Source organism: Delphinapterus leucas, chromosome 16 (genome assembly GCF_059928025.1).
Source record: "Delphinapterus leucas isolate spDelLeu-1000000601 "Yukka" chromosome 16, BTC_Dleu_Yukka2, whole genome shotgun sequence".
NCBI classification, from domain to species: Eukaryota; Metazoa; Chordata; class Mammalia; order Artiodactyla; family Monodontidae; genus Delphinapterus; species Delphinapterus leucas.
Window position 1 is genome coordinate 61,897,730 of NC_143144.1, and position 16,296 is coordinate 61,914,025.

Below are 16,296 nucleotides of genomic sequence, written 5' to 3' on the forward strand. Positions count from 1 at the left end.
ACGGAAGTAGGCTTTGAGCCCGCCCACGCTTCCGGAAGAGCCGAGTTGGGTTGCTGGTGTTCTAGACTCCGCGTGTGTGATTACAGTGGCTCGGCCTCCGAAGTAGAAGTGCTGGCGTCCTGGGGCTGGTGAGTGGGGGAAAAGGCGACAAGGGTGGAAACTTCGTGGCTTCCAGGTCTGTCCCAGGACTAGGTCCTCTGGATCCCTGCCATGCACCCGCAGTGCCGGGTGAGTGGTTGGGTTCCGAAGCCGGCTCTGCTGGAGTGGTCCCTGTAACGTCAGAATGTGTCCCCAGGAAGTAGCTCAAGGCCCTTCTTTGTCGCGGGATCAGTTTACTCTTTGAAGCTTCAGTTTCACCCTGTCTGAAATGAGATTAAGGGTCAAATGCCTAGCAAACTGGACGGCATTTCTTGTTCTATTTCTACCAAACACATCCATTCCTGATTCCAACTCCTAGGCTCCCTCTAGGTCTTCACCTCTTTCACAGTCTCAAGCCTTTTTAGATTCCTATTCCCAAGTGTCTCTCAGAACCAACCCCTCCTATCTTCTATTCTCACTTATACCTATTCAGTAGTTCTGGTTCTCATGATTTCTCTGTTGTACTGCAGTTGAATCCTTGTACCCGGTGTACCTTCCTTCAGTCCAATCTATAGCCTGAAGTATATATATTTTTTGTTATTGTTCTTTCCCTCTTCTTAAGGCTCTGACTTGCCAAAGTGAACGTTAACGTCAAAGTGAACGTTCTCATGATTTATCTGTTGTACTGCAGTTGAATCCTTGTACCCGGTGTACCTTCCTTCAGTCCTATCTCCCTGTCCAATCTATAGCCTGAAGTATATACATATTTTTGTTACTGTTCTGTCCTTCCCTCTTCTTAAGGCTCTGACTTGCCAAAGTGAACGTTAATCTATTCACACCTGATGAAAGATCTGACACAAAAAGCCCAACGTGTCTTTTAAAATTTAACTCCAATTATTATGCTTTATTCACCTTGTAATCTAGTTGAACAATTCTTCAAAGAAAGGCAAGAGCAAGCTTTTGAGCAGCTTGACAGACATATTGCTGGCGCTTATCGAAATAATTGTTTTTTTCCTATTTCCATGCCCTTTTCTCGTATTCCTTCTGTTTTTCCCTTTCCACCTGTCAAAATTTTATTCCTCTTTTAACATTCAGCTCAAAAGCATCTTTTTTAGGAAGCTTTCCTCCTTTGCTGAAGCCTCATTATTTCCTACCTCCTTGTTGATAGTTTATAATCTGATTTGTATTTTAGATCCTTTGCGTAATTGTTTTATCTTCTTAAAAATGTGCGTATTCTTTGAAGGTAGGGGGTTATGTATTCATCTGTGTATCTGTGACTTAACTGAAGCTGCTTAATGATATTTAATACATTGAAACTAACTTCTTTTGCTGGAGAAAAATGTGTGGACTTGTGGTTTTGAAGCAAAGACCTTTGGAAAGACGAATTATGGATTATTTGTTGCCTGGCATCAAACCATCCATTTCTTAGTCCTGAATGCTGTCCAGCACATTGGTGCTAGAAGGCTCTATCTCTTGCCCATTGATCACAACCTTGACACTAAGGATACAACTCACCAATTCTTTGCATTGTTTTTAGGACACCCAAACACAGCAACCATGGAAGAAAGCTTCCCCCGAGGGGGTACAAGAAAGACCCACAAATCAGAGAAAGAGAAAGCTTTCCAGCAGTCATTTGAACAAGACAACTTATTTGATGTAAGTGGTGTGCTTTTTTGATAAGACTCACTGAACACTTTCTCTCTAGTGTCCTTATGAAGAATGAGCCTTGTTTGAGAATGTGTGGTTTTCCAGATTGGATTCTTGTTGAAGTCAACTTTTATAAATTAAACTTGTTAGAGAGTCCATGCCACCACAAGACTATATCCTTTGAAGCATGGCATTTAATATTTGAGTTTGCAGTGCCGTTGTTTCTTTCTTTCTTTCTTTGGCCACGTCACCCAGCTTGTGGGATCTTAATTCCCTGACCAGGGATCCAACCTGTGCCCTTGGCAGTGAAAGCATGGAGTCCTAACCACTGGACCACCAGGGAATTCCCTGTTTCTTATTCTTAGAAACTTACCATGTTGATTAAGGATGGAGAGAAAACAGTTTGATCACTGCATTTTTGAATGAGGTCCTTGCTGTATAAAGCGATCATAATTTGCAGTAGAATTTGAAACCTTCACCTAGAGTAGGTTGCGCTCCAAATGCTAGAGGGACGGTAACTAACACTTGATTGTATGGTCTCATGTCTATTTTATGTAATCTTTCCAACTGTACTGTGTAGTAGAGATCATCATTTCATGGTGAGGAACTGAGGCTCAGAGAGGTTATATAATTTAGTTGAAATCACACAGCTTGTAATGATGGGGATAGGAATTTAACTTGGGTCTTTGTGACTCCACCTTTTATTTTCTGTCACTGTTCCAAATTGCTTCTCCCAGCGGGGGACCCCAGTGCTCATCCCAGTCAAGGGAGGAAGAACACAGGAGAGAAGGGGCTTTGAGAACAGAGCTCAGATTTTGGTCAAAGGGAGAATTGCTGTCAGAACAGGAGATTGGCGTTGAGGCAGGAATTAAAGGAACAATTGGGAGTGGGGTGGAGTAGAAGGGAAGACAAAGCAAGGTGACAGATGACCTGAAGTTGGAGGGAAAGGCCAGGATTACTGGTTTTTATTCTTTTGGGTCTTTTGCCCCCTTTAGATTTCTACTGAAGAGGAATCCACCAAAAGGAAAAAGATCCAGAAAGAGCCAGCAAAAACAAAAAAGTTGAAAGTTGAAAAGAGAGAAAGCAACAAGTTTGTAAGAGAGAAGTTTGAAATCCTTAGTGTGGAGGTTTGTCAAAGTTTTTTTTTATTTTTAACATCTTTTTTGCAGTATAATTGCTTTACAATGGTGTGTTAGTTTCTGTTTTATAACTGGTTTTGTTTTAAACAAACTCTCTGAGTTGCTTAAGTCTGTATATGTTCTTCTTCCTTTCCTCTTTCCTTTTTTCCTTCATTCTTTTCGTATAAATATGTGTGTGTAGCTTATGTCTTTAGAACTTCTTCCAGTTTTGTTCAGAATTGAGCATTATTTCCTTCAATTATTAACCAGTGCCTGTAATCATGTGTTGTTTTTTTAGTTTTTCTTTTTAGCTGCTGAGTCCCTCATCCCGCCGATGCCCTCATGGAACTTGTGTTTTAGTAGAGTCATAGGTTAGAACTGGCAATAACTTTAGCAATCACTCTAATTCTTCCCTTTCATTTCATAGATGTGGAAATTATCTCAGAGAAGTGAAGCAGTCTTATTATGTTCCTTAAATTTTTAGATAATTCTGATACACATTAGTTGTAAAAAAAGAAAAAAAAAGTCAAATGATAGTGAAGGGAAACATATAGATTCAGCCTGCAGAAGTATTTTCTTTGTCCTGTGTGCTACTTAAAAAAAATAATTGTTTAACTTCATGCCAACATTAGAAAACTAAAAAATTTCCCATAAAAATGTGATTTCCGGCTTTTTTGTAAAAATTTGAAAGTGCTGACAGTACAAGCTCGCACTCCCTCATGTTTGTAGGCACACAGAGCTGAATAGTGGTTGCGCCCTTTAGACCTGGCATGCACCCTCCAGACTGACTTCTGCCTCCACTGACATTCTGTCCTGCATTGTGTTGCCTGCTAGGCCTTTGAGTTTGGGCTGCTTGGAATAAAGGAAAAGGCGAGCGTGCCCTCCAGCACCCTGCTGGAAACACTGTTGTATAATTTCGATCTTTCGTGGTGCTCAGATGTGTGATGAGTGTACTGACGTGTACACATATATGTCTCGTAGCTTTTATATGTCAGAGTTGGGACTAGAAGCCAGAACCCCCCCAGCCTCCCCAATCATTGTTCTCTTCCCTGTTGTATACATTTCACTCTTTCTCTTCTAGTCCCTGTGTGAGGGGATGCGGATTTTGGGTTGCGTGAAAGAGGTAAATGAACTGGAACTGGTGATTAGTCTCCCCAACGGCCTCCAGGGGTGTGTGCAAGTGACTGAAATCTGTGATGCCTACACTGAAAAGCTGAATGAGCAGGTGGCACAAGAAGAACCCCTGCAGGTAAGGGAAACCCGCATGAAATCTGTAACTGGAAATAAGTAGTACACCAACAGATGTAAAATGACAACTTTGCTAAGTGTTAAGAAGGAAGGGTACAAGGTACCAAGAGAGTTTATAATAGGGAAATTTTTTTTTCTTTTTTTTTAAAAAAAAATAAGGGGATTTTGACTTAGCCCAGGGAACCTGGAAGACTTGCCTGAGGAAGGGATGCCTGAGCTGAGGTAGGAAGGATGAGGGTATGCTAGAGAAGGGAGTTCAGGCAGAAGGAGCCCGATATGCAGCAGAAGGCTAGTGTGGCTAGAGCAGAGAGAGCCGGGGAGAGTGGGGTGGGATGGGGCTGGAGGGCTGGGTGGAGGCCAGACCATGTTTAGGATTGTTTTTCTAGAATCAGTGGGAAGCCCTTGAAATGTCCCCACTGGGGTGGGTGCCATGTAGACAGCACAGAGAATGAATTGAAGAGGCATGCGTAGCTGCTTAGAGACCAGTTAGGAGGCTGTTGTCGTAGTCTAGGCTCTGAGATTGATGGATTTACTGAGGGCTGAGGAGGTAAAGTCAGCGCTTAGTGACGAATTCCATATGGGTGGCAAGGCCGAGAGACGTGTCAGAGGTGAGTCCTAGGTTTCTGTTGAGCACGGCTTGACAGTTGGCCATGCCATCCTGAGACAGGAGACCCTGAAAGGGGACCTGGATTAGGAGAGATGATCATGATTTGATTTTCTGTTATGTTGAGTTTGAGGTACAGTTGAGACAACCAGTAGATAGGTGATGCTGGAGCTCAGGGACGTTTGGGTTAGAAACATGAATGTGTGAAACTTCTTTGTATAGGTGGTAATTGAAGCTATGGAGAGGGAAGAAGTTGCTTAGAGGGAGCACACAGAGGGAGAAGAGACTAAAAGACTGAGCCTGGGGCAAATACTATATTTTAGTTGCTGAATAAAAGGAGAGTTGCTGTCAGAAGAAGGTGGGACCAGAGACACAGAGAAGAAAAAAGGTGAACGAAGGGTTGGAAGCCGGGAGGAAATGCTTAAGGAAGCAGCACCAGAGTTAAATGCTTTGTAAAGGTCATGTGAGAGAAGGACTGTAAAGTGGACTGTTGGGTTTAGCGACATGGAAGTCATTGGAGATTTTGTTGGGAGATCAAGTATGGAGTGATGGGGGTGGAACTCAGATTGCAGTGAGCTGAAGAGTGAGGAGAAGATGAGGAAGTAGAGACAGTAATTGTAGACGATTCTTTTAACACGTCATTTTACATCTGCCCATTGCGTGGAGATGTTTGGAGACCTTAAGCTGTAATCCAAGACTGTGACATGGCCACAGGCCGCTTCCTTTGTGGGTGAGCAGTTACTCTCTTCATCTGCCTTTTGGGCTCTTTGGGATCTGAGGATGAGAAACCGCTGAGCCAGGACCAGGCAATGAATTCTCAGTGCAGGGGAAGGGTACGTATCAGGTTTTTCTCATTTGTATTCTGCAGGACCTGGTCAGCTTGTCTGAGCTCTTCTCACCTGGGATGCTGGTGAGATGTGTGGTGAGCAGTCTGGGCATCACAAAGAGGGGCAAAAAGAATGTCAAGCTGTCTCTGAACCCCAGAAATGTCAACAAAGTGCTGAGTGCTGAGGCCCTGAAACCCGGCATGGTACGTCTCTGGCGCCAGGGCAGAGGAGCAGGCAACATGCCTTCTCCCTGTCCTGCCTCCTGGGGTGTGTCTAGACTACCTTTCACTTTCAGCTTAACTGTTACACATGGGGGTGCGTCTTTTCCTGGGGGGAAGGTCGCCAGGGTACTTTGGGTACTTAATGGAAATTGAAGACTTGAACCTAATCACATTACCCTGGAGGGGAGGAAGGGAAAGCAAGTCCAAGATTTGCTGGTAGGGGGAAAAAAATGCTTCCAAGGAATCTTAGCAAGGGTAAGAAGGAGTTCCTTGAAGTGCCTTCTTTACCGAGACTTCTTCACAGATTAAGTCTTTTTCAGAGGCCACTGGCGTTTGTGGGGAGAGCTTGAGGGCTGCTCTCTGAGAGCGAGAGACAGGGTAGACAGGGCAATTAGACTGTCAGCCGTACTAATGGATGATCCACTACTGAGTCTCCCAGTCCTATGCAGGTTCAGGAGAAATGTATCCCCACTCAGTGCCTCCAAGTCAAGTAGGTACAAAACACACTCATATAAACTATGCTCACTTAAGAGGAAGGAGATCAGTATGATCTTGGAACGTTTGGTTAGAAGCGGTGGAGTTTGGACCAGGCCCTGAACGTTGGGTAGAGTGGGGAATAACAGTAAGCCAAGTTGTAGGAAATTGACAGGTATTGAGAGGCCACTGTTTGATAGGTGCTGTTTTAGACACTTCCTCTGAAAAAATTTTCATAGCAACCCTGTGAGGCTGATAGGTATCCCTCTTGTACATTTGAGAAAACAGACTGAAAAAGGTTTAAGTGACTTAAGTGACCAAACACCAGATAGCTACTAAGTGTCAGAGCCAGATTTGAATGCCACAGTGCTTCCCGTGAAAGGTAAAGGAGGTTGGCAGGAGTTTGGGGGGAGACACCCTGGAGGTGCTTAGAAAAGACTTGATGACAGCGAGAAGGGTAGTTCCGGATTCTCATTAGTCATGGTGCTGGGAGTGCTGGCACTGCAAGGCCATCTGGTTTATCTCTTTGCATAACATGAAAGTCTTTCCTATCTTTTGAAAATCCTCCAGGGGAGAATCCCCTCTCTGTCATTCCATTATTCAACTCCTCTCTGTCTGGAAACTATAAGATCCTTCAAACCCTGGGAGAATTAAAATTGATGTCTTTCCCTCTTCTATCCTATAGTGGGACTGAGGGTTTTTTTCTTTTCTTTAAAAAAAAGATTTTTTTAAGTATAATTAATGTACAATATTATACAAGTTACAGGTGTACGTTATAGTGATTCACAGTTTTTAACGGTTATACTCCATTTATAGTTATAATAAAGTATTGGCTATATTCCCTGTGTTGTAGGGATTGAGGCTTAAAGTTAAAAGTGAGAGGATGTGTGGGATTATGGGATGGTGGGAACAGTCCTGTTTGGTAGTGGATGTTTGTTATGTGTCCCATGACCTTTGACTTTTGACCTTTTGAGAATGCTTTGCCTTCCTCCAGCTGCTCACGGGCACTGTGTCCAGCCTGGAAGACCATGGCTATCTAGTGGACATTGGTGTTAGTGGGGCCAGAGCTTTTCTGCCACTGCAGAAAGCCCAGGAGTACATCCAACAGAAGAACAAAGGTGAGAGGAAGAAGAGGGACCAGTCCATGGTAGTGAGGTGGTATATGGGGGATTATATTTAAATGCCACTTTGGTGAGTAAAATGCAGAATGCTGACCCTGAAGCATGTTTGGCTTTGCTAAAATCAACTGTTAATCTTAGGTGACAGAAAAAGGAAGATGTGTGAAGGGTCAGGGAGTGGCAGTCTCATTAAGATCTGATGGACCAGTTTCACTTTTTCTCACTTAGAAGATTCCACTGAAATTTGGGCCCCCAGAGCCTCTGAACCAGTACTCTCCCGCCTTGTTGAGGTTTTCATATTTTTGTGTGGTAGTTGATTCCAGATCAGTCAGGGTCATTTCACGCCATTCTTGTAGTTGGTCCCTGAGAAACTGGGAATATGGGGAGTAACTGGGTAGGTAGGCCATGGATCTTTCAGGTATCACTCGAGCCCAAGTTCAAAGTCCTTCTCATAATAGGTATTTTTCCTTTTGGGGGCTGGACTTGCAGGTGCTAAATTGAAGGTAGGTCAGTACCTGAACTGCCTTATTGAAGAGGTGAAAGGCAATGGAGGAGTTGTTAGTCTGTCTGTTGGTTACTCAGAAGTTTCTGCTGCCATTGCTACTGAGGAGCAAAACTGGACCCTCAACAGCTTGCTACCAGGACTGGTAGTCAAAGCCCAGGTACAGAAGGTAAGCCGTTCATTGTTACTACTATTTTCTAAAATAAAAATAATTTTTATTAAAGTAGTACGTGCACACAATCTAAAAGAGTGCTGTCCAGTAGGGTAGCCCCTGGTCCCATGTGACCATTAAGCACTGGAAATGTAGCCAGTACCACGTGTTGAAATGATAATATTTTGCCTATATTGGGTTAAATAAACTATTAAAATAAATTTCAGCTGTTTCTTTGTAATTTTTACAATGTGACTGCTAGGAAACTTAAAATTACATTTGTGGCTTATATTTCTCTTGGGCAGTGCTGGTCTAAAAGATCAAATGGTATTGAAAGGCTTATGATGAAGAACTCTCATCCCATCTAACCCCCACCTTTAACTCTCAGCTTATCTTTTGAAATTTTCCTGTGTGTTTCGAAGTATAATAGTAAGCTTCTGCTGCATCTTACCACTTTGAGGCATTGGGTTTTCACTTCTTATCAAGGTAGATGAAGTTTTGGCTCTCTTATCCTTACCTTCTCCCAACCTTTCGACAAAGGAATATAAAAATTTTGGCTAAATCATTATTCAGTGTTTAAATTATATGACTACATAGATACTATTTATTTGCTGGGCTAGATAATATAATTTGTTTCTTGAACAGCTTTTTTTCCTGGAGTTGCTAATCACCTTTGTTTTTGTCATTTGCTGAATTCTCTTCCTACCTTTCACTCTTTCTTCATACATCCTGTAGTTATTTTTCTCTCACTATTTTCTGTGTTTTCAAACCCTTTAAATAATCTTTGCTACTTTTTTCCCCTACGCGGAGCCCCTTTTACTGTCATCCGGCTCCAGCCTGGACTGGTTGCTCTGTAGGGCTCCCTTTCCTGTCATCCCAGATCCTTTTCCACTCTTCTGTATTGGATAGAACCTTCTTTGATTCCATGTATTCCTCTTTTTGGGTTTACTCATCTTAATGTGTCACATTCGCCAGAAGCATCCTCAGAAAAGCAGATGGGAGGTTAATTTCTTCACCTCATGTGTCTTAAAATTCCCAAGACCGCTCCCAGGTTCGATGATTCACTAGAAAGGCTCACACCATCAGCATATAGCGGCCCTCACGGCTGTGATTTATTGCAGTGAAAGAAGGCAAAGCAAAATCAGCAAAGGAAAAAAGCCCCATGGAATGAAGTCTGAAAGAAACCAGGCACAAGCCTCCAAGAATCCTCTTCCAGTGGAGTCACAAAGGGTGTATTTAGTTCCTCCAGCAGCAGGTTATGACAACATGGGTGAATGTTGTCTACGAGCAAAGCTCATTGAGGGTTTTTATTTGCGACTGGTCACATAGGCACCAGCTGCCTGTCATGTACCAAAATTCCTGACTCTCCTAAGGAATTCGAGTGTTTAGCGTAACCCATATTGTTTGCACAAATAGTTTAGGTACAGTGAGCCACTCAGTTCTGAGAGTGGTGGGAACCCTCTTGAAGTCTAAGTTCCCAGACACCAGGCCAGGGCCAACACTGCAAGCATGCTTTTCCAAGGATCGCAGTCTCAGGCCTGCTATGTTAACTCTTTTCTGCACACCTAGTATATCTGAAAATACCTTTATTCTGCTCTAACGTGTGATTGGTAGTTAATCTGGGGTTAGAATTCTAGGTAAAAAAGTACCTCAGAGGGCTCCCCTGGTGGCGCAGTTGTTGAGGGTCTGCCTGCCGATGCAGGGGACACGGGTTCGTGCCCTGGTCCGGGAGGATCCCGCGTGCCGCGGAGAGGTTTGGCCCGTGAGCCATGGCTGCTGAGCCTGCGCGTCCGGAGCCTGTGCTCCGCAAGGGAGAGGGCACAGCAGTGAGAGGCCCGCGTACCACCAAAAAAAAAAAAAAAAAAACACCTCAGAATTTTGAAGTTCTTGTTCCCATTGTCACCTGGCCTCTACTGCTGTTGAAAAAGTCTGATGTTATTTTGATTTCCTTTTCTTTATATGTTCAAGGATCTTATCTTTATCCCTTTCGTTTTAAAATTTCACAATGATGTGCTTTTGTATGACTCTCTTTCCATTTATTTGTGCTGACCTCCTGTAATCCAGAAATGTAGATCCTTAAGTTCTGGGAAAGTTTTCTGTATCACTGTGGGTTTTTTTTTTTCCCCAATTTTTAAGTTGAGATATAATTCACATACAGTAAGATTCACCCTTTTAAAGTGTACAGCTTAGTGGTGTTTCAGTGTATTCACAAGGGTGTACAGCTGTCATCACTATTTAATTCCAGAACATTTTCATCGCCCCAGTAAGAAACCCCGTACCCATTGGTTGTCACTCTCCATTCATTCCCTCCCTCAAGCCCCTGGCAACCACGAATCTACTTTTTATCTCTAGATTTGCCTGTTGTGGGTATTTCATATAAATTGAACCATACAGTATGTAGCCTTTTATGTCTGGTTTCTTGCACTTAGCATGTTTTCAAAGTTCATCCATGTTGTAGCATTTATCAGTGATTCGTTCCTTTTTATGGCTGAATAATACTCCATCATATGGAGTTGGTAGACATTTGGGTTGTTTCCACTTTTGTCTTATGGGTAATGCTGCTATGAAATTTGTATATAAGTTTTTGTAGGGACATATGTTTTCATTTCTCTTGAGTGTATATCTAGGAATGGACTTGCTGGGTCATATGATAACTCTGTGTTTTAACTTTCTGAGGAACAGCCAAAGTGGCTGCAACATTTTACATCCCCACCAGCAATATAAGGGTTCCAATTTCACCACATTCTCACAAACACTTATTGTTATTCTTTTTATTATAGCCACTCTAGTGGGTGCGGGTATGAAGTGGTATTTTGTGATTTTGATTTGCATTTCTCTAATGATTGGTGATGTTCAGCATCTTTTCATGTGCTTATTGGCCATTTATAAATCTTCCTTGGAGAAATATTGAATCAGAAGTCTTTATCCATTTAAAAGTTACATTATCTTTTTATTGTTAATGGTGTAAGGGTTCTTTGTATCTTCTGGATACTAGCCCCTTATCAGATCTTTAAAAAAAATTTTTTTTTAATAAATTTATTTATTTTTTTGGCTGTGTTGGGTCTTCGTTTTTGTGCAAGGGCTTTCTCCAGTTGCGGCAAGCGGGGGCCACTCTTCATCGCGGTGCGCGCGCGGTGCGCGGGCCTCTCACTGTTGTGGCCTCTCCCGTTGCGGAGCACGGGCTCCAGATGCGCAGGCTCAGTAGTTGTGGCTCATGGGCCTTGTTGCTCCGCGGCATGTGGGATCTTCCCAGACCAGGGCTCGAACCCGTGTCCCCTGCATTGGCAGGCAGATTCTTAACCACTGCGCCACCAGGGAAGCCCTAAAATTTTTAATATAATTTTCTTTTCTTTTTCTAGAACTCCTGTTAGTATGATGTTGGACTTAATGGATCAGTTCTAATTTTCTTATTTTTTCCTCTCTTCTTTGGTTTGGTACATGCATGTATCTGTCTATATCCTACTTCTGGGAAAGTCTCTCAACTTAAACTTCCCATTCTCTATTGAGTTTTTGTTTTGACTGCCGTGTTATGAGAGAGGCACTAAAAAACTGCTGGGAAGTCTGTGTTCCTGAGTGCGACTTGCTGACTGGCTGACTTCCCTGTCAGGGTCAGGAACTAGTGGCAACCTCCAGATGTCACTGTTAGAAGTCTTCTCTGGCATGTTAGATTCCTCTGGAAAGGATCTGCTAACACCCGATTCAGGAGCATATAAGCCTGGCTGCCTAAGAGCTAGATGGCAGAAAGGGGCTGGCGGTCTCCATATCTATATATGATATTCAGAATTTTTCTTAATTCACATTTTCATGGTTTGCACTGTTCCTGTGTTTTGAGTCTGGTACAGTTTCCCAGAGAATAACTCTCCCATTTTCTGTGGAGATGGGAGAAGGGTGGACCCTATAGTTTGAGGAGAGGACCTGGGGATCTGACTTAGTTTCCCTTATTTCAGTCACCTGCCTCCCTGCTCTCTTTTGAGAGGCTTGTCACCTCTACTTTCTTAGCTTTGTGGGGCTCTGTAGGGTGAATTGCTCACGGTCAGTATCTCCCTCTGGCAAGCATGTGGGTTTTTACCTTCTTAGTCTGAGCACATCACCAAGTTAGCAACAATTTGTCCCAGTTGTCAGGCTGGCAGTTCCCTGAGGATCCTCATGTAAAGCACCTTCCATCCCATTGGGAAATCCCGAGGGTGGAGGACCGATGTCCTCTCAAGCCCGGGGGCGATGAGCTTACTGAATTAAGGAACAGCCAGTGCCAGGAGATGTGCTGCCATTTCATTTTATGGGAAGAAAGATGATAAGGGTTAGCTGGGGGAGGAGAGACACACAGTTATCATTATCATGGATAATGTGGCTTTATGAACAGTCTCATTCCTGGTTCCTTCAGAGAGATGTTTTTCATAGCTGATTCTTTTTATTTCTAGGTGACTCCATTTGGCCTTACGCTAAAATTCCTCTCATTCTTCACTGGCCTGGTTGACTTTATGCACCTGGACCCTAAGAAAGGCAGAACATACTTCTCAAATCAGCCGGTAAGAAATGTTGCACTTATCTTTTCTGGATTTCAGTTGTGTCCCAACCAGCCACCCAGTGTCACAGCTGCTACAGGGAGGTCCTAGGACTGCATGTGTACAGGTGTCAGAGGGGTGGTGAGGGGAATGAAAAGTGTCTTGGAAGGACCGCAAGAAACTGCCAGTGGTTATTTCTGGGGATTGAGATTAGAGAAGGAGCCTGTGGAGAAGAAGGCAACTTGTAGTTTTTATTTCATACTCTTTGATTTTTTTTTCTTGGTAGTAAATCTTTTGCTTTTATAATTTAAAGTGTTCTAATAGAGTGTTTAACATAGAACAAGATATATGTTTAAATAGACAAATGTAGTTTACAAACTGCTATAATATAGATTCAATTTTGGGGAAAAAAAGTCTTAAAAAGTACATCTGGTCAAAATGCTGGCTGATTATGCAGTCAGGTGTTAGTGATTAAGTCTGGGTGATTTTTCTACCCTTGTCTAAATATTCAAATTTTCTGCAATGAACATGGATATTTGGGAAGAAAATCCCAGTATATGGTAATCGTTTTTTATTAAAAATCCTAAAATGATTTATTTTTTGTTTTTAACAGTAACACATACTAATGGAAGCTATAGAGACTTTGTTGGTTTTTTCTGTTGTTGTTTTATTTTTTTTAAGTAAAAGTAGGTTTTCCCAACACCTAGTAATAATATTGTTAATTTTTTGGTGAACCTCTTTCTAGTAATTTTTTTCTCCTTGTAGCCATATTTGTCTGCAGAGTTGAGACATTTTACATGCTATGGCCTTGTGATCAGAGCAGGCTGTTTCTGGTGTGTTTCAGATGAGCTTCTGATATAGTGATGCCAGTACATGGCTCCTGTTGCATATGTATTATTAGCCTCATGGTGTTGAGGGGACCCTGGTATATGTTTTCCTGGCCTTGTGTAAGCGTTGATTCAGTCAGACATAGTTCCTCTGGGACATTCTGTTTGATTGCACAAGCTGATTTTAGTACTTACATCTGTAGCTTGGTCAACACATGGAGAGTCTTGACCCCTGAAAGTCTGCTCCAGGGTGCCTTGTCCCTGGTGTGCCTTGTCTTGCTCATTATGCCCTTTCCCTTGTCTAGGTACGGGCCTGTGTCCTCTGCGTCCATCCTCGGACCAGAGCTGTGCGGCTGAGCCTGCGCGCTGTCTTCCTGCAGCCCGGGCGTCCACTCACCCGGCTTTCTTGCCAGCAGCTGGGAGCTGTACTGGATGATGTTCCTGTCCAGGGCTTTTTCGGCAATGCCGGGGCCACGTTCAGGCTGACGGATGGGGCTCTGGCCTATGCCCGGGTAAGGAGGCTCTTTGTTTCATCACGATCTTATCACCAGAAGGACTTTGGGGACACAAGTTCTTTTCTGCTTCCTTCATCCCTGGGTATTAGTTTCCTATTTTTGAATTTCCCCAAACGTGGCAGACAGTTCATAAGGACTAGAACAAGGTCTGTTTGTTATATTAGAGTGCCTTAAAATTGACTTGCCTTAATTGATACCTGGTTGATGGTAGGTACAAGAATGAGTTAGGATCTACACCAGGGCTTGGGAAAGTTATTTTAAAGGGCCAGATAGTAAATATTGTAGGCTTATGGATCATACAGACTCTGTCCTAACTACTCAGTTTTGTTGTTATAGCCTGAAAGCAGCAAGGACAGTATGTAAATGAAAGGGCACGGCTGTGGTCCAGTCAAACTTTTACTTACAAATATAGGCACTTAATCGTGAGCTGTAATTTATTGACCCATGATCTAGACTCTTCTCTGACTTTATAGAGATCCTGTGATAGTACAAAGCAGTACTTTAGTTAGAGCAATTATTTTAACAGGTAATCAAGAGTGCTGGTTTTATGGGAGGTGACAAATGTACTGAGTCAACTCCATGTCTGATTTAATGTCTGATTGCCTCAGATCTGTTGCTTCTGGCTGGTCCTTAATCACTTGGTACTTTGTAGCTCAGCCATCTCTCCAATTCTAAGAAAGTCTTCAAACCTGAGACCTTCAAGCCAGGGAACACTCACAAGTGTAGAATCATCGACTACAGCCAAATGGATGAGCTGGCTTTGCTCTCTCTGCGGACGTAAGTCTGTCACTGACTTGTGTGGGTGTAGAGGTATGCTCCTGTGCAGCGCACGCCCACAGTGTCTCCTGGCCTTGCTTGGTGAGGGTTTCCTTTCTTGCCAACATGATTTTGGTAGCCCTGAATTTTAGGCAGCCTCTGTCCTAATTTATTTAATCTTGTATTTGCCTTTTGTTCTAGGTCTGTTATTGAAGCTCAGTTCCTTAGTTATCATGACATCAAACCTGGGGCCTTGGTAAAGGTAAGACCTCAAGCATATAATTAGATACTCCACCACCTTCAGATAGTCTTTAGTTCACAGGTTAACTGTCAGCTCATTAGTCCCCATGTGAACACGTTTAAAGTCATATTCCTTCTCTTGGCCTGCTAACTGGGATTTCTTTTTCTTCCCTTGGGTAACTTGTAATTAATTTCAAGGTAAGGTCTTGCTAGTACCACCCCACTACGCAGAGGCGGTAGGTCATCAGTCCTGGGATTTGATGGTGTTGATTAGACCAGGTCAAAAGTTAGTTCTTTGATAATTGAGCCAGCTGGGATATTAGTAAGAAGCCAGTTGCTGCTCCTGTCCAACCACTTAGCCCCAACTGAGCAGCTCCCCTTTATATGTAGAGTTCATTCCTTAGGAGACATAATCCTCTCCGTTGGATAATGAATTTGTAAGGCAGATTGAAAGAAGATCCTCACACAAAAAGATGTGAAAGTTCTCATAAATAAACCCTACTGCATCCGGATCACTGTGGGGTATGTGCTTTGTCCCTATGAGATCTGGAATAACAGGCACAGTTACCTCAGGAAGCTGAGCTTCGAAAGAGAGGTGTGAGATGCTTTGTTGTAAGAAGTATAGGAAAGATATTCTTGAGGCATCATGGCATCTTTTCCTAGGGCAAAGTGATGACCATAAAGCCATACGGGATGCTGGTGAAGGTGGGCAGGCAAATCAGGGCCCTGGTACCTCCCATGCACCTGGCCGACATCCTTATGAAGAATCCGGAGAAGAAGTACCACGTTGGGGATGAGGTCAAGTGCCGGGTGAGCCTCCTGAAGGGCCGCTGGTGGGGTTTCGGCCATATGGGAAGAGAATGATGCTTCTCAGCTGAAGTTTCTGCCTTTTTCCAAAGTGACCACATAATATCTGCAGTCCTGCGCTTGGCATTGGGAAGAGAAAACTGGGTCCCTGCCCTTGATAATTGTATGGTATAATTGGTAGTTAAAATATCCATGCATGAAGAGAGCAGGCCAGGTGGTTTGGTGCAGGCTGTATGCTGTGGTCATATCTCAGAACGGGGATGTGAGGGTAGGCTGGGGCAGCAAGAATCATTGATAATCAGTGAAGATCAATATGATCAATAGTAACTACCATGTAACATGTATTCTGTGCCAGTTGCTGTGCTAGGCACATTGTAACACGCCTTACTTCATTTCATCCTTAAAATGGGCCTATGAAGGAAGTACTGTTATCCTCATTTTGCAGATGGGGAAATGAAAGCTTAGGAAAGCAGAGTATCTTGCCCAGAGTCACACAGCTAATAAATGGCAGAACCAGTTTTCGAATTGAGCTCTATTTGACAATAATGTCTTCTAGATTTCTGGCAGAGGTGGGGCTTGAACTGGAAAGGATGGGTAGGATTTGGAAGGTTGAGGAGGAGCAGGTGTTGTGTCAGGCACGGAAATAGCCCAACCAAAGCTG

General features: G+C 43.2%; 1 protein-coding gene across 2 annotated transcripts in view; it reads left to right on the forward strand.

The window, feature by feature from the left end:
• The first annotated feature begins 8 nt into the window (after window positions 1-8).
• PDCD11 (programmed cell death 11) overlaps window positions 9-16,296 on the forward strand; it is a 42,060-nt gene continuing 25,772 nt past the window's right edge. For both annotated transcript variants that reach the window (XM_022568864.2, XM_022568865.3), the window contains exons 1-12: window positions 9-128; window positions 1,616-1,734; window positions 2,721-2,852; window positions 3,925-4,092; window positions 5,564-5,725; window positions 7,212-7,335; window positions 7,825-8,006; window positions 12,407-12,514; window positions 13,623-13,829; window positions 14,485-14,609; window positions 14,790-14,850; window positions 15,492-15,638. In XM_022568864.2, coding sequence (XP_022424572.2) covers window positions 1,636-1,734; window positions 2,721-2,852; window positions 3,925-4,092; window positions 5,564-5,725; window positions 7,212-7,335; window positions 7,825-8,006; window positions 12,407-12,514; window positions 13,623-13,829; window positions 14,485-14,609; window positions 14,790-14,850; window positions 15,492-15,638 — 1,515 coding nt within the window. In that variant the 5' untranslated portion in view covers window positions 9-128; window positions 1,616-1,635. The remainder of the gene's footprint in view (window positions 129-1,615; window positions 1,735-2,720; window positions 2,853-3,924; window positions 4,093-5,563; window positions 5,726-7,211; window positions 7,336-7,824; window positions 8,007-12,406; window positions 12,515-13,622; window positions 13,830-14,484; window positions 14,610-14,789; window positions 14,851-15,491; window positions 15,639-16,296) is intronic.